Genomic DNA, 22,850 nt, shown 5'->3' on the forward strand with positions numbered 1-22,850 from the left:
CAGCCTCCCTTGATATCTGTGTTTCTGCAATGAGCACAAGCCCCTGCCCTTGTGACCTGCTCTTCTCTCTACCTCATTTGAAAAGCAGCCTGGGAATCAGTGTGTATGCTGTGCGGTAACCAGCGCCTTGGAGGCTGCAACAGCAGAGTGCTGCCCCGTGAGGAGGGCGAGGCACCTGGCACACAGGCCTCACGAAGTGGAGTTGGAGGGCTCAGCAGAGGAGGCCAGTGCCTGTTGCTCTCACTGCTTTGTGATAAGGCAGGAAAGGCTTGGTTTGTGAGATTCTTGTGTAAGAAAACAAGTGGTTTTTGTTTGCCCTTAGAAACTAGGGCCTTGTCTGCCCTGGAGGATGCTGCGGGGATGGGAGAGTGAATGAATCAGGGTGTTGGGACAGCGTGAAAGCAGAGCTGCTGTTGGGAGGGGTTTTGTCTTGCTGCTGTGATGCTTTGCTAGCACATTTATCTCAAGTGTCCTTCAGGCACTGGGGAGAGAGGCTGGCAGCACCCCAACCCCCACTCAAGAACCCCAGCAAAACCAGGGCAGGGACTTGTCAGACCCCAGACTCCTCGTGGGGGGAAAAGAGGAGGAAGAACTTTTTTTTTTTTCCTTTCTGGGGCAATGCCAAGCAGGATGGCAGGGTCTGCAAGCCATGTGTTACGCCCTCCGGGCCCAGTGCAGTTCTGGAACATGGAAGTTTGCTGCTGTCCTTGTTCCGATAGCCTGCATTAGCTGCATTCTCTGGGATGTTAGGGCTGGCTTTCCCCGCCTGTCTGGGGGGGCGAGCTGCAGGACCCACATCCAGGAGACTCTGTGCTATGGCTGTCCTGAGAAGGGGCCATGTTGGCAGTCCTCTGGCTGGAGCCAGTCTGCACATGGCCTTCTCTCCCACTTGCCTGGGAGATGTGTCCCTACCTGGCGCTGATAAGCCATGGAGCCCAGAACCAGCAGGGGGTGGAGCAGAGGGGGCTGTGCCTGCGGGGAGGGAAGCCCTGCCAGTCCTCGTGAGTGTGCAGGGGGAGCTTTCCCTGGAGTGGGAAAAAGTGAGGCGGGGGTTGGGACTGGGAGGAGCAGGGGAGGCATGAAGAGCCAGTCACCCTTAATCCCCAACCTAAAGGCCATACACCAGTGGTCTCTGGGCCCTCGCCTCTGCAGAGCTGCTGAACCTTGGGAGCCATTGGAGCCTGGGGCAGCTCCAGGCCCCAGCATCCCAAGGACGTGCTTGGGGCGGCATGCCACGGGGAGCGCTCTGCCGGTTGCCAGGAGGGCAGCAGGCAGCCAGCCTTCTGCGGCATGCCTGCGGAGGGTCCGCTGGTTCCGCGGCTCCGGTGGACCTCCCACAGACGTGCCCGCTTCGGTGGAGCAGCAGGACCAGCGGACCCTCTGCAGGCATGCCTGCGAGAGGTCCACTGGAGCTGTGGGACCGGCGACCGGCAGAGCGCCCCCCGTGGCATGCCGCCATGCTTGGGGCGGCAAAATGTCTAGAGCCGCCCCTGATTGGAGCACTGGCTGGTGGGGGGGCCAAGGTAGCTTAGATCCCTGCCTCTGATCTGCTCTTGTTCCTTCATGCCCCCAAGCGCAGCTGTGCTCAGCTGGAGCGCAGAGGAGACCTGGTCCCTGCCTTACCTGGTGGCACAGAGGGCTGTCTGAACAGAGCAGAGCCTAGGCCTAATGCCTGGTCTGCCTGGAGCGAGGTGGGCTCCCAGCATCCCCTGGGCCCGCTGTGCTCAGTCTCAGCTGCCTAGGCTCGAGGACAGGGTGCCAGGCTCTCCCCAGGGCCCGTCACAAGGGCTGGGCAGTGGCTGTGCTGACCATGGTGTCTCACGCTCAGTTTGAAGGTCTGCCCATCTATCCAGACGTCAGCCGCATGTGGAGCATCATTGACAAGTACCAGGTGACCAAGTTCTACACTGCGCCCACAGCCATCCGACTGCTCATGAAGTACGGCAATGAGCCCGTCAAAAAGTAAGCACAGCTCCCCAACGGAGGAGGGACCCCGATAGCTCCATGGGCACAAGGCAGTAGGACCCAGAGCACAGGACGGGCTTGGGACTGGTTGCTTGAGAGCTCCCACCCCTCCCTGAACAGATGGGTTGTGGATCCCCAAGAGCAGCTGTTTGAAGCATTTTCTTTAGATGAAGGTTTCTAACTGTCAGAGGAGTGATGTTCTGGAACAGCCTTCCAAGGGGAGCTATGGGGCAAACACCTAACTTGTTTCAAGACTGAGCTTGATAAGTATATGGAGGGGATGCTCCGATGAGTCAACAGTGTGATGCTGTTGCAAAAAAAGCAAACATGATTCTGTGATGAATTAACAGGTGTTGTGTGAGCAAGACACGAGAAGTCATTCTTCCGCTCTACTCTGCGCTGGTTAGGCCTCAGCTGGAGTATTGTGTCCAGTTCTCGGCACCGCATTTCAAGAAAGATGTGGAGAAATTGGAGAGAGTCCAGAGAAGAGCAACAGGAATGATTAAAGGTCTTGAGAACATGACCTATGAAGGAAGGCTGAAAGAATTGGGTTTGTTTAGTTTAGAAAAGAGAAGACTGAGAGGGGGCATGATAGCAGTTTTCAGGTATCTAAAAGGGTGTCATAAGAAAGAGGGAGAAAACTTGTTCATCTTAGCCTCTAAGGACAGAACAAGAAGCAGTGGGCTTAAACTGCGGGATGGAAGGTTTAGGTTGGACATTAGGAAAAAGTTCCTAACTGTCAGGTGGTTAAACACTGGAATAAACTGCCTAGAGAGGTTGTGGAATCTCCATCTCTGGAGATATTTAAGAGTAGGTTAGATAAGTGTCTGTCTATCAGGGATGGTCTAGACAGTATTTGGTCCTGCCATGAGGGCAGGGGACTGGACTCGATGACCTCTCAAGGTCCCTTCCAGCCCTAGAATCTATGAATCTATGATACTGCCTGTGATGGCATGTAGCCACTCTGCCACTGCAAGCGGCAAATATCCCCAGTGGGCGGTGATGGGACACTAGATGGGGAGGGCTCTGAGTTACTGCGGAGAATTCTTTCCCAGGTGTCTGGCTGCTGGGTCTTGCCCGAGTGCTCAGGGTCTATCTGATTGCCATATTTGGGATTGGGAAGGAATATTCCCCAGGTCAGATTGGCGGAGACCCTGGTGGTTTTTCGCCTTCCTCTGCAGCATGGGGCCTGGGTCACTTGCAGGTTTAAACTAGTATAAATGGTGGGTACTCTGTAACTTGAAGTCTTTAAACCATGATCTGGGGACTTGAGTAACTCAGCCAGAGGTTAGGGGTCTGTTACAGGAGAGGGTGGGTGAGGTTCTGTGGCCTGCGATGTGCAAGAGGTCAGACTAGGTGATCGTGTCTGACTCTAAAGCCTGAGTCAATGAGTCTATGCTGTGTCTGGCCTGCACAAATGGGAGAACCTTCCTGTTATGATGCTTGTAAGTGGGCACCAGGAATCTGGAGGTTGCGTTTCTGAGCCCTGGGCAGTGGGTTATGGTGAGCTGCTTTATGTCACTTCTCAGCACTGCCCCTGACTTGGTCTTAGGTAGAGTCTGAAACACCTACCTCATGTTCTGATGTCAGAGTTCTGGGCTATAGCCGGATTACGTGGCAGGACAACTCCCATCAACCCTGGAGCGGGACTGCAAGGGTGTGTGCTGGGCACAGAGAGCTCCTGCTTTGGAGGTGTTCCATGTCCACCACCAGCCTGATGTTCCCAGACACTGTGGAGGGACTGAGAAGGGTGATGGGACCAGAAGTTGCCCTGAGCTCATAGTCTGCAAGGACTCTGGTCCTTGCTGTCTGAGCTACCGTGACTGCTAGGGACTGTCTTTGTGGGTCAGACCAAGAGGCTGGCTCTGCTGCTGCTCTGTGTACTTCCCCTCTCTGCACACGCTGGGTCCTAGAGGAGCTCTTGAAAACCCAAACTGGATGGTCACTGAGGTCCCCTATGCTGAAGTTGGCTGTCCGGGTTGGGCAAGCTCACAAACAGGGCTACGAGCCAGTCTCTCTGTGGCCTGGTCCAGGCTAGAGAGCGCGTGCGCATGTGTGAAACCTGCTGCTTCTCATTGCAGGTACAGCAGGAAATCCTTGAAAGTGTTGGGGACGGTCGGAGAGCCCATCAACCCCGAAGCCTGGTTGTGGTACTATCAAGTGGTTGGAGAAGAGAGGTGTCCCATCGTGGATACCTTCTGGCAGACAGAGACTGTGAGTTCCTCCCTGCCAGCTCTCCTCAGACCCCCACGACCTCCCTCTGGGAGAGAGCAGGGAGCCCTGGGAGTTCTGTAACCTCTAAGGGTGCCAGGCACTGCCCCCATTCAGTCCCTGTGAGGTGCCAGGCTGCTCTGTGGGCTTGCTGCAGTGTCATGTCAGCACAGTGGGGTCTAACCTTCCCGGGAGCCCAGGGAGCATCACAGCCACACGTGCTCCCCTGGAGGCTAGGGGTGAGTGGGGAACTTGTTCCTGTTACCCCCCTGCCCGGTGCATCTCTGATGACAAGGCAGTACGGGGCCTGCCTCTCAGACAGGGGCACTGCCAGGGGATGGCTGGGGTAGGAGACTGAGCTCTCTGGCCTCCTGTTCCTATTGTGTCCAACTGGCTGCTGCTGTTACTGCTCTCCAGGCATCTCATTTGCCTCTCCTCAGCCCATACGTCGTTGTGCCCCTGCACTCCTCCCTCTGTTTCTTGTCTCCTGCCAAGCTGCCCCAGTGCATTACTCCCTGCCACACATCCTGCCTGTGCACCAGTCCCTCCTTCCGCCGTGCCCCGAGCTGCTGCCCAGCATCCGAGCACATTCCAGGGCAGGGCAGTGTCTGTGTGAGGGGCCAGGCAGTGTGAATGGCTGATCTCTATTGCTTCCTCCCGCAGGGTGGCCATGTGCTGACGCCGCTCCCCGCTGCCACACCCATGAAGCCGGGTTCCGCGGTGAGTAGAAACAATTCAAGCGCCCTGTGGCTGGTGTGCTCTGTTCTGTGCTCTCCTGCTGCTGGGATTTTTCCGGGGCAGTGACTTGGGCTGGGGCCTAGGCTCAGTGACACCTGTAAGGCCCCATTTGCGTTGACAGGGCCCTCCGTGAGCATAACTACCTAGTTTGCTACGTTGCCCAGTTCAGGTGTGATACTGAACTCCCCAGATAATCTGTGGGGGGAACTCTCCCTCCCCAAAGCCTGGGCAGCATGAGCATTGGCTGGAAGGGGTTGAGCCAGGCCTAAGCAGGGGTGAATTCCCTGGGGATCTATGGCCATAATGGAGCCTAGGGAGAGACTTACTGCTCCATCTGTATAGTTGCTGGCAGACACTCAGGCACTGAATCCCTCCCCAAAGTCAGGCTCACTCTGCATTTCCTTTGTCTGTTTTAAGGGATTTTAATTTGTACTGTTCAACTTTCTCTTTCCATGAACATCTCCTGCAGACGTTTCCATTCTTCGGTGTTGTCCCTGCTATCCTGGATGAATCCGGGGAGGAGCTGGAGGGAGAAGCAGAAGGCTACCTGGTAAAGAACTGTGATCTTGAGCTTGGACCAAGCCCTGTCACAGTTACACCAGGGCCATGGGGAAGCTGGGGCTCACTGGGTGACTGACTGGTTCCCACTGGGGAGCAGGAGTCACATGTGTGTTGGTTCCAAGCCAGGGACCTGAACTGGTGTGAGGTTATCCCCTCACAAGCATGTCTAGTTACACTTTTCACATCTATGCTGCAAGACGGTCTTGTGCCATTAGAAATGACGTTGGACTCTAACTGCCAGCGTAGGAGCCCCGTAGATTGTCATCAGAGCTATTGTATAATTGAAGAAAGTGTTGCGGGCAGGGGGTTAAAGGCTATGTAGTGAGATCCTCCCCTCTTTAGGAAGTTTGCGTTAGAGTGCGCCATCAGGAGCAAGGGGACCTGGGGCTTTCCCAGCCATCAGCTCTGTGCAGCAGGAGCCGATTCTCGGGGTGAAGTCAGTGATTGCAACTGTTTGGGAATCTGTGATGTTGATAGGGTGGTGTCCTACCTCTCGAATATTGGCTGCCCCGTGGGAGATCTTACTTATGTCCCTCATAAAGAGGGAGCAGCTCTTCCCTATATGATTAAATCTTTTACCGAGGGTCACGGTGGATTCTCCATCACTGACAATTTTTAACTCGGGGTAGGATGTTTTTCTAACAGGTATGACTTGGGAATTATTGGGGGAAAGTTCTGTGGCCCATGTTCTAGAATGGGGTTCTCAACCCTTTTCTTTCTGAGGCCCCCCCAACGTGCCATGGCCCACGTGTGCCACAACAACTGTTTTTCTATATAAAACCCAAGGCCAGAATTAGGGGTATCAAGTAGGGCAGTTGCATGAGGCCGCACACCACAGGGGGTCCCATGAGGCTAAGTTGCTCAGGCTTCGACTTGAGCTCCATGCAGCAGGGCTTTGACTTTCTACCCTGGGCTGCAGCAAGTCTAATGCCTGCCCTGCTTGGTGGGCCCCCTGAAACCTGCTCACAGCCCCCCAAGGGGCCCTGGACCCCTGGTTGAGAACCACTGTTCTAGAAGTCAGACTAGACAATCACAGTCGTCCCTTCTGGCCTTGGAATCTACAGTTTCTCTGCAAGGGACAAAGCAAACTTCATACGCTGTAATTAATGACTATACAATTATGGGGATGTCAGGGTAGAAGCAGCATATTGCCCTTTGTGTGCTGGGTGCTGAGAGACTTTGGTTAAAATGCTGTAGCATCCTGCTCTCGGCAGCTGAGATCAGAGATCGGACACAGGGTAGTATGGGCCTGAGCTAGTGTTAGGCCCAGGAGTAATGCAGGAGACAGACATGGCTATCTGCTGGCTAGACTCCTCTGTCTTTCTCTGGCTATGTAAGAGCGAGCCCATTAGAGACCATGACCTACAACTTAGGCCAAGAACTCGTGCTGCTGTAAGGCTGTGTACTGGAGGGGCTCCCTGATTCTAATGCCACATCTCTATATCCTCTCCCACAGGTATTTAAGCAGCCCTGGCCTGGAATAATGCGCACAGTGTACGGGAACCATCAGCGATTTGAGACCACCTACTTCAAGAAGTTCCCAGGGTACTACGTGACAGGAGATGGTAAGACTTCAGGCAACAGCCTTGTCCCAGGGTGTGGCAGCTTGTGTGGCCTCCTCAGTATCCCTGCTTTCTGGGCAGGAGGGTTGGTGGGCTACTCTGCTAGCTGGGGATTAGCAGCACATGGCATGGGAGAGCCCCTGGGATCTCACTGCATTCCATTCCCCGATTCCTTTGTCAGATGCATTGAGTTCTGCTGCTGTGTCCTCATGCTGGTGACTGGTTCTTTGTAGGCTGCAAGAGAGATAAGGATGGCTATTACTGGATCACGGGGCGCATCGACGATATGCTGAACGTCTCTGGTGAGAACAGACCCTTTGACTGTGGTGGAGAGAGGAGGCACGTGTTTTAAAGGTGCAGGTTAAAAATTCCAGCCAACCTTTACAAAGCAGTGGGAGAGGGAATCCCCCCTCGCTCCCAGCCACCAGCAGCAAGTTCTGCCTTGCCCAGCATGAGGCGCACTCACACCAGCGGCTGTTTGCACAGCCTCTGTCCACAGCTGGATAGTCTCAGCTGAAGCTACTGAGAAGGGAAGCACACAGCCAGTAAACTGTCTGTAGCCAGCCATGTGTGGGGCTTACTCAAGCACTAGCTGTTGCAGCCTGGCCCATTGTCCCTCTGTGCTGTCACCAGCCTGTGAGTGCAGCCAGTTCCTGGGCCCCAGGTTTCCAAAAGAGCTGAGTCTGTGTAAAGACTAGTCACAGTTTCGAGCTCTTGGACCCTCCGGCGCACTCTTGTCTGAGGACCTGAGACACCTTCATCCAACCACGCAGATCCAGAATCTGGTGGATGAAACATCCCGAGCTCCCCTGTCGCTTACATGTGCTCCCCTAGAGTTCCATCTAGGCTGCGAGCACACTGGGCTTCTAGTTTAACTCTTTCATGGACAGTGCGGCATAAAAGCAAGGAACACAGGCTTAGCAAAGGAATTTCTTACCCATGGTGACTTTACTCTTAAATAGCTCAAGAGCCAAAAATAACAAAAGTCCTGAAACCTCCCTCCACAGTCTGATCTCGCCCTCAGGGTAAGGTTTGTTAGAATTTCCAGCTGCGTCATGTCCTGTCTGCCCTCTCTCTCCTACCAGGCCATCATACATGAGGCAGCGGTTGGCTCCCCACTCAGAGCAGCACCTCTGCTCTTAGAGTTCCTGTTCCTTTTGCAGGTGCTCCACTAGGATGCTCCAGCCCCCTCTCCCAGGCATACTCGCCTCGCCCCACCCTGCAAGTCTCTGTGCAGAAGATCCATTGGTACATGGGGAGAGGCTAGTAATTGAGACATTTGGAGGTAGTGGCCCTCAATTGCCATCTTCTCAGCGATATTCCTTCCGGAAGGCATCACGCGCCTTTCCTAAACAAGGTGCTGGCTGCAATACAGGACAGTAGTAAGCCGGGTTAGACGTGTGTTCAGCCCATGATACAAACCGGAGTCTTAACTTGAGAGACATCCCACTGTCATGCCTGCCAGGTGTTTGGAGGCATCATTTACAGGAGCACTTCCACTGAACCCAGCGGGACTGGCCTCATTGCAGGGTCTTGCCAGCCTGCCTGTCTTTGGCGGAGTGTGAGTAGTGCACCAGCAGGGAATGCTCTAGGAGCTCAGTGAGGCGTATTACCATGGTTACCGCCTCCTGCTAGTGGATTAAAGGCACCATGTAAATAACATTGTTAATCTGACTTGTAGACATTTGGGGAAGGGGGAAGCTCCTGGTGAAATTAGCCCCTGCTCCCGGAGCCAGGGCAGGCTGTCCCCAGCCGTTCTCTGGTGCTTTATCTTGTCTCCAGGTATGGTGCCCGCATACTGCCAGGGAGACAATTCCACAGGGCTGATGACCATGCAGTCTGGAAGCTTTGTCTGAGGTTCAGCCAATGCCTGCAATTCCCTCCATCCCATTGCTCCTCATTCAGTGTATCAGGCTAAATAACCCTTCCCTTGCTGGCATGCCGAGTCGGATCCTGGTTGCTGGTGTTCTCTCTCTCTCTCTCTTTCTATCATTTGGTCGAGCTGGTGTGGCCGGCTCCAGGGCTTTTGCCGCCCCAAGCAGCCCAAAAAAAAAAAAAAGCCGGGATCGCGATCTGCGGCATTTCAGTGGGAGGTCCTTCACTCCGACCGGGAGTGAGGGACCCTCCGCCGAATTGCCGCTGAGTAGCTGGACCTACCGCCCCTCTCCGGATTGGCTGCCCCAAGCACCTGCTTGCTAAGCTGGTGCCTGGAGCTGGAGACATTCTTCTAAACCTTTCTGAAACACAATCCTTTCCCCCCACCTCTAAGCTCCCTCAGTTTTTTCCCTCATCTCTTGTAAGGCAGTTCCCAGTGCTGGTTATCGTACGTCGGGTAAGGTCTGAGGAGACTGAGATGGGTTACTGCTCCATGACACAGCAGGTTGTTACATAGAATCATAGAGTCCGTGGCCAGAAGGGCCCATTGTGATCATCCAGTCTGGTCTCCTGCATAACACAGGCCAGAGACCTGCCCCACAAAAACGCCTAGAGCAGAGCTTTTAGGAAAACAGCCCATCTTGATTTGGAAATTGCCAGTGATGGAGAGTCCACCAGGGCCCTTGGTAAGTTGTTCCATTGGTTAATTCCCCTCCCCGTTAAACACTTACACCTGGATGTGTCTAGCTTCTGCTCCCAGTCATTGGACCCTGTTAGACCTTCCCCTCTGCTAGACTGAAGAGCCTATTAAATATTGGTTCCCATGTAAATACTTGTAGACTGTGATCAAGTCACCCTTTAACCTTCTCTTTGTTAAGCTAAATTGGTTGAGCTCTTTGAGTCTATCACTATAAGGCAAGTTTTCTAACCCTTTACTCATTCTCATGGCTCCTCTCTGAACCATCTCCAATTTATCATCATCCTTCTTGAACTGTGGACACCAGAACTGGACACAGGATTCCAGTGGCAGTTTGCACCAGTGCCAAATACAGGAGGCAAAATAACCTCTCTACTCCTGTTCGAGTTTCCCCTGTTTGTGCATCCCAGGATTGCATTAGCGCTTTTGGCCACAGTGTCACACTGGAAGCTCATGTTCAGCTGATTATTCACTACAACCTGCACATCTTTTTCAGTCACTGCTTCCCAGAATAGATCCCCCATCCTGTAAGTGTGGCTGACATTGTTTGTATCTAGATGTAGTCGTATTTAAATTCACATTGTTTGCTTGCACCCAGCTTACCAAGCTATCCAGAGCACTCTGAATCAGTGACCTGTTCTCTTCATTATTAACCCCTCCTCCAGTTTTTGTGTCATCTGTGAACTTTTTCAGTGACAATTTCCTGTTTTCTTCCAGGTCATTGATAGAAATGTTAAATAAAGTAAGGCCCAGAACAAATCTCGCAGCACCCCACTAGAAACCCACCACTTCAATAACGATTACCCACTTACAATGACATTTTCAGACTTATCGGTTAGCCAGATTTTAATCCATTTAATGTGTGCCAGGTTTATTTTAAATCTTTATAGTTTTTCAATCAAAATGTCATGCGGTAGTCAGATGCCTTACAGAAGTCTAAGTCTATTACATCAACACTATTATTTTTATCACACAACTTGTAATCTCATTTAAAAAAAAGATGTCAGGTTACTTTGATAGGCTCTATCGGTTAGCTTCTGTGTATGCTCTCCACAATCGCCTCAGCCATTTTGCTGCCCTATCGTACTGCAGGCTGCTTCCAATTCACTGTGCGTTATGGATCCTAGCCCTTTTTGGCAGTAGTGCTGTCTGCACCCTTCCTATCAATGGTGTCTTTCAGCTGGCTTTCCATGCAGGATCCTGCCCGCGCTTCTCATCTCACCAGGTCCCTGGTTCTTTTTCTGCTTTTGCTTTAATGTAATCTGGGAGTGTCATTAACATGCTGTGCACCCCTGAATTCTGTGCTGCCTACAAGGTGCCTCCCTCAGCTTGCTACTGGCTATTACTCTTTGTTTATGGCCCTTCAGCCAGTGTCAGTCCACATGAAATTGCTCCTCTCCAGAGTAGCATGACTGACGTTTGCTAGTAAGATTTCAGTGCAGTGTATCAAATGCTCTACTAAAGTGACCACTGACTTTTGGACTCTGCTTCCTGCTCCCCGGCTGCCTCCTGTAACTGACAGAGGTGGCCTGTTGGTTATCTGTTCCCTCTGCCTTTGGCTGGGGTATGGTAGGAATGCAGATTCTCCTGTACCATGGGCGTTAGTGTGATAAAGTGACAGTTCTGTGACAGCCCATAATTAATGGGTAGCTCTACTCGATGTGTCATTAAATTCCAGTGGGCTAGCTAGGTGTTATCAGCACCCAGTGGTTGGTGGCAGCTTGCCCAGCCATGGGAGAGCCTGCTCAGAGACACGTGTTCTGGGCAGAATATAGCTTCCTGGGCTTCTCCCTTTGTTCACACAAAGCTCCTGCTGTTTGTCAAGTATCCAGGGGTGGGTAACATGGCACAAGGGAGGGACCATTGTCGTCTCCCCAGAATGAGGTTGGGGCTGCTCATAGGCTCCGAGCAGAATCTCCTAAAAGTCCATTGTAGTGCATGCAAACAGCCCACCCAACTGGAGGTTAGGGGCCTTTTTCACTCCCGGGGCCCTTCTGCAGTGAGCCCTTCTGGAGCAAGGGAGCCAGACACTGCTGGACTCAGCAAAGCGCTGCCTCTGTCTTTCCAGGCCACCTGCTGAGCACTGCGGAGGTGGAGTCTGCCCTGGTGGAGCACTCCTCCGTTTCTGAGGCTGCAGTGGTGAGTCACCCCCACCCAGTGAAAGGCGAATGCCTCTACTGCTTTGTGACCTTGAGGGATGGCCAAAAATTCACCACGGCCCTGATGGATGAACTGAGAAAACAAGGTAACGGCAGCAGAGCTGTCAGCATTTTTCGTGTAGGGTGGGTTGTGGTAGGTGCCTGCTGTCGCCAGAGAAGAGGGGAGGGCTCTGCTGGACGTGGTGAAGGCTCTGCAGGGGCTGACATGCCTGCTGGGGAGTGAAGCAGTGTGGCCTCGCCAAAGGAAGGTCCCTCTTGCCTAGAGAACACCAGTTCCCTGCCAGGGCTATGGCCAGCTCCCATCTGAGCCCCTTGTGCTCCTGCAGCCTGGGTAACAAAGCAACATCAAGGAAAAAGGTCGAGTCCCAGGGCTGGCAGAGGCTAAAATTAGATCTCCCAATGTTGTGGCTGCTCATGTGACACCCCCTGCCTCCTGTGAGCTGGCAGCGGCATGAGACTCCTGCTTTCCAGGACAGCCTCTGCCTCCCCAGCCCTGGGCGTGGGGGCTGTTGTGCTGGCACGTGCCCAGACCCCTCATTTCCCAGCTCCGTTTGCTGAGTGTGTGTTGGAGGCAGGCGTGGGTGCTGCTGGGAGGGAGCTGCTTGCGTGGTTCTTGCAGCTGAGATCTGTGCTGGTGCATAGACCGTATGGGTTGCTGTGCTTGCTGCTGTCTTTTAACTGAAACCAAAATGTTTTGGTCAATGTCTGTGGACTTGGTTTTCCTAGAAGGGGTGGGAATGTCAGTCCAGTTCTCACGTCTGCCTCAGAGCGTCCCTTCCAAAGCCTATCCGTACTGCTAGCGGATGGGCGTGAAGACAGTGATAGTGACAGTGATGGGCATGCAGAGGCCCCATGGGAGCCTCTTCGCATTCCTCTCCTGGCTCGTCATTTGCTGCTGTAAACCCACATACGTGGTACCAAGTGGGATGGGAGACTGGAAGAGCTCGTGTAAGCTGGTGGTGAATCCAGCGCGCCATCCCAGAGCAGTTAAATAGATGGGTGTGGTGTGATGCATGTGGGAGTCCAGCTAAACTGACATGAGCTCCATTGACATCCGAGATGACTGTGGTGCGTGAACAAGGCAGTAAACAAAATGCAGCCAGGTTCCCTGTTGCTCCAGGGGAACCCTGAGGGGGGTCAGTCATTGCTATGTGGAAATGGGCACAAACCCTGGGGAAAGCTGTCTTAATTTCAGGTCCTTAAGTGCACCCTAGAAGCAATGGAGAGAGAATAGAAATGGTCAAACATCTCTCCTGCAGCTGGAGAACATGTATTTTGTAGAGAGCTGCATGCACTCTCCTCCCCTCCAGCCCTGGGTCTCCAAGTGCAGAATCCTGAGCAGTGCGATTGTGCTGCCTGGCCCCATTCTGCAACCCCTGCACCTTTGCCAACAGCGGAGATATCGGAGTGATCGCATTGCGGCCCTGGTGGGCTTGTTTGTCCCACTTGCTGCTCACTTGAGTTCCAGCTCTCACTGACTCACTTTGCCCTAAAAAGCGGCTCTGGGAAATATTAATAATTATACTGAAAATCTCTGTTTTGTAGTTAGAGAAAAAATTGGACCGATAGCAACCCCTGATTACATCCAGCATGCTCCTGGTCTGCCCAAGACCCGCTCAGGTAAGGAGTCCTTGTTCACTCTTCTCAGATACACCATTTGGGAAGCAAGCAGCAGAGCTCCTGGTGTCTGCAGGCTGGGCAGCCCCGGAGTAAGGGAGTCACCGGAGTGCTCCCAGTGGGGATCAGCAGTCTAGGATAATTACAGTAGGTTTTGGTGGGGTCCAGCTGTCCTGAGAATGGTCTTGGATTGCCCAGGTCTCTGCATGTCTAGACTTGAAGAAATCTATGTCCCAGTATGGCTTATTCAGTGGGAGCTCCCTGAAAACCTATTGAGTCTTGGTTTGACTCTCTGGACATACAGGTAAATCACCACAGCTCTTTGTTTGACAGGTAAAATTATGAGACGCATACTAAGGAAGATTGCAAAGAATGACCAAGATCTGGGAGATACCTCAACTGTGGCAGATCCAGCTGTTATAAACCACCTGTTCAGCAACAGGTGTGACACTGTGCTGTAGCAGAGCTGCATGCCGTCCTTCAGACTAGAGACGCCGAAGCACCAAGTCCTAATAGAGCAGGGGCCGTCCGGAAGAGTATTCTATTCACTGGGGGAGAGAAGTCATTACCTGTTAAGTTGAATGTGAAATGCCATCAGTGAGGCGAAGATGGGCTCTCGAGCTGGTCCTCTCGCTGTGTTATATCTAGCTGTCTGTGCCTCTGGAGAGGATGTACATTATGTTGTTGATTGATACTGCGTATCTGAAATTCCAGCCTCGGTCACTCATTGCAGAATGACTTGCATCGTTTTCTTTTCCATCATTTTATTCATGTTTTTTAAATTGACTTTGTGTAATGGGTGGGGCCTGGCATTCTGCCCAGAGTGGGGATTGGTGGTTTGATGGCAAATGGTGTTCCCAAACAGTAGTTATGTGCCTTGGGCTCCAACAGATTCCTGGCAACAATCTCTCTAAGTTAATGCAGAACGACTGGAATTGCTCTCAGTAAACCAGAGTGTACTGGGATTCATCTGCCACCATCCACATTGCAAATAAGCTGCTGCTTCTGTATCCGTCTGTTGGAGTCTGAGGGGAGTTTTAGAAAAAGGATCTGCAACTCTGTAGCTGTGCAAGTTATTTTTAATTTTCTTTCCACCAAATCTGTTTAGTCTAGGCTGTATGTTAGCTGAGCTCTCCAGGGCTCGGCAAGGGAGTAGTGTGTGGCTGGGGGCTTTGGGGATTAGTGACATTTTAGATAACTCTTTTGGTACCAGTATTTTGTTATGTTAACTGCTTGGCACCAGGAGTTGGATTGTCCCAGCACAGGGTCCTCCATGAGCAGTGGATGTATGAGGGAACCACAGTCAGGAAGGGCTGAGTTCAATGCCGGGATGTGCCATACTGGCTGTGCTCCATAGTGTGCTATTGCTGTCCAATTGCTGGTTCCAGTAGATCATGCCGGTGCCAGTTAATCTCCGTAGGGATAGCTCATCGAGTTGCCTTGGGGGGGCAGAGTGGGTGCTACACATATCAAAGGAAAGGTGATTAAGAGCTATGCAGAGGTGTCTTCCCCATTGCTAGGCAAACAGGACCCGTATCCAGAGGTGCCCCGTCTCACAGTACATGGAAAGGGGCAGGCAGGGCCTTACTATTCCAACAAGGTGCTTCCTCATCCAAAAAATGGAGTGAAAGGTGTTTAAATCAAGTCTACGCTTTAAATCGGACGTGCTGCCTCATGGTGGGAAAACCCTTGCACGGACTTGGGACCGACAGCCTGAACATACCTGACAGTGAAGGCTACGGATGGTGACAGGGTTTCTGCTACGAGTCAGTTTCCATGCTGCTTAATTCTGGCCTTGCCTTGGGACTGCTCTGGGGAGACACTGCCTTTGTGATGTGTGTGTGTTAGAAATGGCTTCCAGGCTCATTTGATAATTTACACGTTAACATACGGAGAAAGTAGTTTTCAAATGTCAAACCCTGGCGCTCTTGTGGCTGCCCAAAAAATGCTGGAATTAGCCATACAACTACTTGGCACTTGAATTGGCCAAAACAAATTCAAAGCTCTGTCCCAAAAGCTAAGTCCTCATGGGTAACGTTACGGTCGCCCTGAGTTGTCTCATTGCTAAATGTCACTCACTTCTGCTGTTCTTATGCTACGTGTACATGTCTGTGATCTGTAACCTCCGTGTATCCGTCTGACTTGTGTACTCAGCAGCAATGGGACTGGGCCTTTAACCTGCTACATTCTGTTCATAGGAATAGCTTCAAAACCATATTGTCCTTTGTTATCTTGGTCTGTAATTTCGGTTGGAAAACAGCTAGACTCCTGTTCTAGTTGGAATAAAACTCAATGAAATAAAAATGAAACCCACCCTGGAGCGCTCGCTGTTTGCGAGTGATGGTCTGGGGGTCGTTGGTAAATGGAGATCTTAGTTGCAGTGCCCTCGTGGACTTGGGCTGGCACTTACTGCTTCAGATCTGCACCATCACTCACCTGATGCAGAAGGCACCTGGAATTTTGAGGCAGGAGTTTAAATTCTGCAGTTATGATAAATCTGAGTGTACAATAGATTCAGATTCGTGTCCTGTTTCTGTGTGACCAGTGTATACTGGCAGGAGGTTTGCAGGCAGGCAGTGACTGGACTTCATGTCATTGTCCATAAACCATGTTTAGCTGAAACTGCGGGTTATGGAGATCAAAGCCCAAGATGGAGCCTTGCTGCTGCACATGAGATCACTGATGGGAGAGCTACAGATTTCACATAAACATGTGGGGGGGGGCACTCCAACTCCCTGCATGGCAGCCTGAAACCTTTGTCCTCCATTCATGTCTCACTGGATTTCACAGCCCTCCACTCGCCCTGGAGATGCTGTTTTGCTCAGGATTGCAGTGAATCGCCAAGCACTTAACTAGGGGTGTCCCGCAAGAATGGCTTCTCCTTGCTGGATGTGCTCCTCTCACAGAGGGCTGCCGGTTGGGGAAAGTGTGAGCATCAGCCCAGCTGTCCTGAGAAGTTATGAAGGGTCCCATAGCCAGACAATCACGCTGCTTTCATATGAAGCCACACAGGGAAATGATTAAAGCCAAAACCACCCTGTCACCTGTGAGTGAACACTTCTCCCAAAGCGATCACTCTGGGTCTGACCTCTCAGTCCTCATCCTCCAAGGAAACCTGCACAGCACCTTCAGAACACGAGCCTGGGAGCTTAAATGCATAACTGCTAGATACTAAAAATCATGAAGTGAACAGACACTGGATTTATGGTTCATTACAACAAACTGTAACCCAGTAACAACTGCCCCCGGCTCCTCCTGCACCTGGCTCCCCCGCGCCCCCATTAGTGGAGAGATGTTAACAGTCCAATTCACCTTGAATGGTCCCTTGAAATGTGTCTTAACTTGTCATGCTAAGCAATCTGTCCCACCTTCTATTTAGCTGTGACACTGAGTACATTTCCCAGACCTTCAGAAGAGCTCTGTGGAGTCTGAAAGCTTGTCTCTTTCACCAACAGAAGTTGGTCCAATAAAATATATTAATTAATTAACCTCCACCTAATCACATGCTTTCCCCTAGTATTGGACCCACTGCAACATCTTTTACCTTTATAGGGTCATAGGCCAAGGCCAGAAGGACCATTGTGATTACCTACTCTAATCTCCTGTATAATAGGCCACAGAACTGCCCCAAAATCATTCCTAGAGCACATCTTCTAGAAAAACATCAAATCTTGATATTAAAAATTGTCAGTGGTGGAGAATACACCAACACCCTCGATGAGTTGTTCCACTGCGCACTCCGGTGGATCAAAGCAAGTTCAATATAACACGGTTTCACCTATAATGCGGTAAGATTTTTTGGCTCCCAAGGACAGCATTATATCGAGGTAGAGGTGTACCTAAATTCTTAACATATAGGCCTTTACAGACAGGCCTGACTACCTATATCCTAACACTCCAACCTGCCCTCCCCCCACCTTCTTTTTCTTTTGGGATCCTCCTGCTCAGGTATTCCTGGAAAAGCACAGGATATATGGTGACACACATCCTGATAGGGGCAGGCATCAAGGTGGAAGGTGTCACTATTCCATCTGTTCCACTGCTCCTTGTGTAGTACTGTGCCCTGCACCTTCTTTTGTATGGGCAGACCACACCTATTCCAATTAGTGGTCCAGCTTTCCCGTTAGAGGGGGCCCGAGAAGGTTCGGTCTAGTACACTGGGGAAGGAAGGCTTACCACATTACTTAGAGGTTATAATTAGTGGCTGTTTTCTAGGGGGTTGTGGCCACCTTGATCATTTCCATATACAATGTAACAGAAATACAGTTAATAGTACACCAGCTGCTATGATAATCCACAGCAGCACCAAGAGTGCTGACCACTGCAGTATGGTCCAACATCCTGGCCACCACCGAAACCACTGCTCCTCCTTTGATAGGGTTAAAATTTTGTCAGCACTATCCTGTAGTGTGTATTGTAAGTGTGTCCAACTGTTGGCGCTTGCAGCAAGTTGCTCTTGTAATGCTTGTGTACTTTTGTCCATATTGTGTGTCCATTGAATAGCCACCGTGAAATTTGGTATTGTCCAAACCAGTTCAACTACTTGGTGTGGCATGGGGTAGTAGATGCTAGTTCGATTATTTACAATGATTGAGTGCACTGACCCATTGGTGCACCATAGTCCAGGTGGCAGAGTATAGACGTTCATAATTTGGTCATATAATGGAAGGATTTTGCCTCCTAGTGTTATATTGCAGGATTGCACACATTCCCAACAGAATACGCCGTACCCCATAGACATTACCCCTAGATGCCCCCGCTTTGCAATAGGCCACTGATTCTGCTCCTCCACAGTCTGCACATCCATATTCCTCCTCTGAATATACAACTGCTTAATGTGATGACAGTTCAATTTACCCCATTCCACCACCACCCCCGACCTATTTCTACGTGGCTCCCAACATGCTCCCCCTTCCATAGGGTCCAAGGGGACCACCTTATTTGCATTTACTTCCCATGGTATCATGTAACAATTTCACAAGAACTGTCCCCACAGGTTGGGGATGTTAGTTTCCAGGTAGATGGGTATGTTTTTGCAATTGTGGATAAATATGGGCTAGCCTCCCAATTCAATACTGAAGGCCATTGTTCTGACCAAGCATCTCTCATAATATCCATTAACATTATTAACTGAGCATTTTGAATACCTACACACACTTATCCCCATGGTAATCTTCTGAAGCCATCTCCCACCCACATCACCAGGTCCCCTGCCCAGTGAGTTAGCTACAAGTTTACCTCTGCTGCTGTCCTCCACCCTGTGGCAACTGCCAATAGCTGCTGTGCCATTAATTCATTAATTTGTTGTTGAAACCTCACATTTTAGCTTACTAATTGTTTGGTTACCCACTCGTCCCCCAGATTCCACGTACCCAGCATAGTGTTCCCTGCTGCCCACAATTCCCTTTTCCGATGACAATTCCAAGTGTGTCCCCTCACCCATCAATTGAATTGTTGGTCCAATTCCCCAAGAGTTGCCTCCACCTCTGCCAATGTCACACAAGGAATAGGATATTGGTTCTGTGGGGGAGGGTCCCCTCCCTCTAGCACAAGGGCCGGCACCTTTCAGAAGTGCTGTGCCGAGTCTTCGTTTATTCCCTCTAATTTAAGGTTCCGCGTGCCGGTAATACATTTTAACGTTTTTTAGAAGGTCTCTCCCTGTCTATAATATATAACTAAACTATTGTTGTATGTAAAGTAAATAAGGTTTTGCAAATGTTTAAGAAACTTTATTTAAAATTAAATTAAAATGCAGAGGCCCCCGGACTGGTGGCCAGGACCCAGGCAGTGTGAGTGCCTCTGAAAATCAGCTCGCGTGCCGCCTTCAGCACGTGTGCCATAGGTTGCCTGCCTCTGCTCTAGCAGTACCTCCATGCTACCCCTACCACAATCCAGGTTATCTGTAGCCCACACAGGGATGTGTTCCCACCCTGCCGTGGGTGGTGGGAGGGCATGTGCCGCTTTAATGGTCATAATGGCTGTCCCCATAGGAATGATATAGCCCTGACCGTCCTGTCTGCCCCAGTAAACACATCTGATTAGCTAAATCCAGTACAAGTCCCAGTTTGTGTAAATCTCCTGCCACCAACAGATTAAGCACATCATTACAACCCCACATAATCTCCCCTTTCCCCCAGATTCCTTTGATCTGTCCCCACCTCAGGGTTAACTGTCTCCCCCCTCCCGTTGCCCCTACAATTGTCACAGTTCCTTCTGAGGGCCTCCCCTGCCCCCATGTGGTTAAGCTGATGGCTGCTCCAGTGTCTATCAAAAAATTTCTCATGGGACTCCCTTCCATCACCCTCTGGACCATGGGGTGACCAGATGCATCCCATCCTAAACTGCGAACATGGACAGGATGCCTCCCACCTCTGTCCCTCCCATTGGTTTGCAGGGGAGCCGGGGGTCCTGGCAATGAACACATTCCTGTCTCCATGCAAAATTGCGTGTCTGGCATTTCAGGCAGTCCCAGTCTCCTGGCCTCCAGGGCCACTTTCTCCCTGATCTGGTAAGATCTTGGGTAGTCAGTTCAGCCTGCAGTCTCAGGATCTGTTGTGCTGCCCGCTCGTCCCGGACTCCCCTCGCCCAAAGTCACGACCTCTCCCTCTACATCCTCCCCTCTGGGCTGACCCAGTACTAATACCCTGCAGTAATAACATGGACTGGCTCTCCCACACCGAGGCATCTGCCTCCACACGTCTGCCTGTTCCAGAAACTGGGGTAGCTGATTGGGAGCAAGTTCAGGGTGCTGCAACCTTAAGTGCCCCATGAACTGTGCATTGCTCAGCTTCAACCATTTCTCCAGCAATTCCACATCCTTACCATGCTCCACACCCTCACCAGCTCCTGGTGCCCCTGTATCACCCATGGACTGTCCAGGGGATCCACCCACCACCGTGCCCATGCCTGTATGCGATTAAGTGTCTCCCACCCTGTTTCCCCAGGGATTTGCTTTATCTTATTTGTCCCCGCAGTATGAGAGTACAAGAGTACACTCCAAACAACTGTTTTGCCACCTGTCCAGGGATTAGAAATGGGTGCGACAGTCCTGCCACATCGATTCCCTGTCCCAAACGACTAGACCATATGATCACCTGGTCCTCATGAGTTAGACCCTCCATCTCCCTGCCCACCTCCACTAGCTACAGCACAAACTGATCCCAGTCATCCCAGGGTATCTTTCCTAAATGGCCCAGTACTGCTTCCTGGTCCTTCAGGGACAAGGGGCGGATTTCTGCCTCTTCTACTACTTGTGGGGCATGGTTCCCCCACCCCACAACCAAAGCCACTATTACTGCCTCCTGCAGTTCCTTCCGGGTAGCCTCTCTTGCAGGGGCTGTAACTGTGGGTTGACAGCTTACAATGTCCACCGACAGTGGTGGGTACAGTGTTTTTTCAGGGTAGGGTGTTGGACATGGCTCCAGTTCCATTAGTGGGGGTGGATGTTTTGGGGTCCCCAAGTCCATTGCCCCCATGTTTCCATTAATACAATTCCTCCTCTAAGTCTCCTACTCTCCCCAGCAGTTCATCCCTCTCTCGCCAGATTGCCTCACAAGACTCCTCTGTCCGTGCAGCATCCTATGCCTTCAAAACCTCTATCGCTAACACAGATTTTTCTGTTGAAATCCGTTGCTGATCCACTTTCCCCTCCAGATCCTTAAGGTGTTGGAGGAGATGGGCTTCCCTTTTTAGCCAGTATGGCATCCCAGCACACAAACCTTGTAATACCAGTGCCTTTTCCCTACACTCCTTTCCTTTGGGGTCTCCCAAAACCTCCCCCATCTCCTTCTTAATCTCATCCCAGGTGGACCCCTGCACCTGGTATGGGCCCTGATTCTTCCTTATCCATTTGTTCAAAAAATCCATTACCCCAGCTTGCCAGAACCTGCAATGACCATCATGAGAGTTCGCCATACCCTCTCCAAGTGGACTGTTGGGGATGAGGACTTACAGGCTGCCACTCACCTATCTGATGCGATGTAGCCGAGTCACGGCACCAAGATGTTAAAGGACTTATTCCTTCACCCTCCCACTTCCCTGGTTTGTCTCACGTGAACAGAGAGCAACAATACCCAAAGTCCGAAGGTGCAAACAATTCAATGTTTATTGGGGTGAACTTCCAGCAAGCTTAAATCCAAGTTCCTTTTTCCTTCTTTTTCAATCTCAACTTACTTCCTGCTTGCCCCTAATTTATATAGTAATATTCTCAGCTCTACCTTAATCAATCATTGTACTGAAATTTACCTAACCAGTCCTAACATATTGTAACATGATTAGCTAATCAATTATATCCCACCACCTTCATTAGCTTACACCCAGCCAAATGAATTATACAGCAGCCAGAAACAATCACAGAACCAGACAGAGACCATGCAAATAAACAATAGCAAAGTGAGAACGATAATGACAAAACAAGACAGACATGAGGCTTTCACAACTACATCTGTAAAGACAGAAGGGTTTTGCAACGATGTCTATTGATAAGTGAGTTCTTGCCAAAGAGAAAACTATCAAACTAAATTTCCTTTTATGTCTTCTAGGCTCTTCCCTTTCTCTGGAGGTGACAGATCGGGTCACCTTTCTAAGAGCCCCTGAATGCCTTATTTCAATGAGACTGGTTTGAAATGTGAGGTCATGACTATTCGCTTTCCCATTTATGGCTGCTTCCACTGCTTAGCCAAAGCTTAAGAACAGGGCCTCAGGCTGTGTCAGTGAGAGAAGGCCCTTACACAGTCAGACGGTGATTCTGATTCTCTTTTATACCTCTATAACTAGCTAAATGCTGAACATACATAAATTCTTAATGTACAAGCCTTTACAGACAGGCCTGACTATCTAAATCCTAACAGATTCGGGGGGATTGGCCACAATGGAGCCTGGTGGTCTGGATCAGGGAGGAGATGTTTTTATGCCTAATGTCTCCGTCACCTCCTTCCTGAGAAGGCCCCAGGAAGCCAGGTGGCCCCTAGCCCCATGAGCCTCCCTTGTGTGGTATGGGGCTCCCCGTACACAGGGCAGAGGCAGGGCTTTCACAGCCCCACCAGGGCATCGGGACAGGGTCAGCTCTCCCAAGCACCTGTATTGGCCCAGGTGACTCCCAGCACTGCAGCCTGAGCTCATCGCCACAGCCTCTGCGTCAGGCCAGGGCCCAGCAGGAGGGACTAGGAGCTACTGGAACCTCTGCACCTGCAGGGAGAGACCATCACCCCTGGGAACTGAGGCACCAGGGGAAGTTGTGATAAACGGACTTCATGTGGGCAGTACCAACACTTGTTCCCCATGACATCGCGGGGAGCTGGGATGCCCCATTCCCACCTCCCTGTGAGGCCTGCCGGGGCACTGAAGAACAGTGCAGAATAAATGACTTTACTAGCCCTCTTTTCTCTGCATCACGGGGGGTGGGGGGGGGGGAACAGGCTCAAGTGTCAGCCGCCCAGGCTCACCTCTGTGCTTCAACTCTCCCAC

The 22,850-nt window shown here is 51.2% G+C and overlaps 2 protein-coding genes across 6 annotated transcripts in view; one reads left to right on the top strand and one right to left on the bottom strand.

Annotated features, from left to right (window-relative positions):
* The window catches only part of ACSS2 (acyl-CoA synthetase short chain family member 2), a 72,149-nt gene extending 56,251 nt beyond the window's left edge, over positions 1-15,898 (top strand). For 2 of the 3 annotated variants that reach the window (XM_050917316.1, XM_050917317.1), the window contains 9 exons: positions 1,829-1,962; positions 4,047-4,179; positions 4,840-4,896; positions 5,384-5,464; positions 6,932-7,040; positions 7,271-7,339; positions 11,678-11,854; positions 13,314-13,388; positions 13,719-15,898. In XM_050917316.1, coding sequence (XP_050773273.1) covers positions 1,829-1,962; positions 4,047-4,179; positions 4,840-4,896; positions 5,384-5,464; positions 6,932-7,040; positions 7,271-7,339; positions 11,678-11,854; positions 13,314-13,388; positions 13,719-13,846 — 963 coding nt within the window. In that variant the 3' untranslated portion in view covers positions 13,847-15,898. The remainder of the gene's footprint in view (positions 1-1,828; positions 1,963-4,046; positions 4,180-4,839; positions 4,897-5,383; positions 5,465-6,931; positions 7,041-7,270; positions 7,340-11,677; positions 11,855-13,313; positions 13,389-13,718) is intronic. The other variant, XM_050917318.1, reaches the window with a different exon arrangement.
* Positions 15,899-21,466: 5,568 nt separating this feature from the next.
* GSS (glutathione synthetase) overlaps positions 21,467-22,850 on the bottom strand; it is a 36,456-nt gene continuing 35,072 nt past the window's right edge. For all 3 annotated transcript variants that reach the window (XM_050917384.1, XM_050917385.1, XM_050917386.1), the window contains exon 14: positions 21,467-22,828. The gene's annotated coding sequence lies outside the window, so the exon portion shown is untranslated. The remainder of the gene's footprint in view (positions 22,829-22,850) is intronic.

This window comes from Gopherus flavomarginatus, chromosome 11 (genome assembly GCF_025201925.1).
Source record: "Gopherus flavomarginatus isolate rGopFla2 chromosome 11, rGopFla2.mat.asm, whole genome shotgun sequence".
NCBI classification, from domain to species: Eukaryota; Metazoa; Chordata; order Testudines; family Testudinidae; genus Gopherus; species Gopherus flavomarginatus.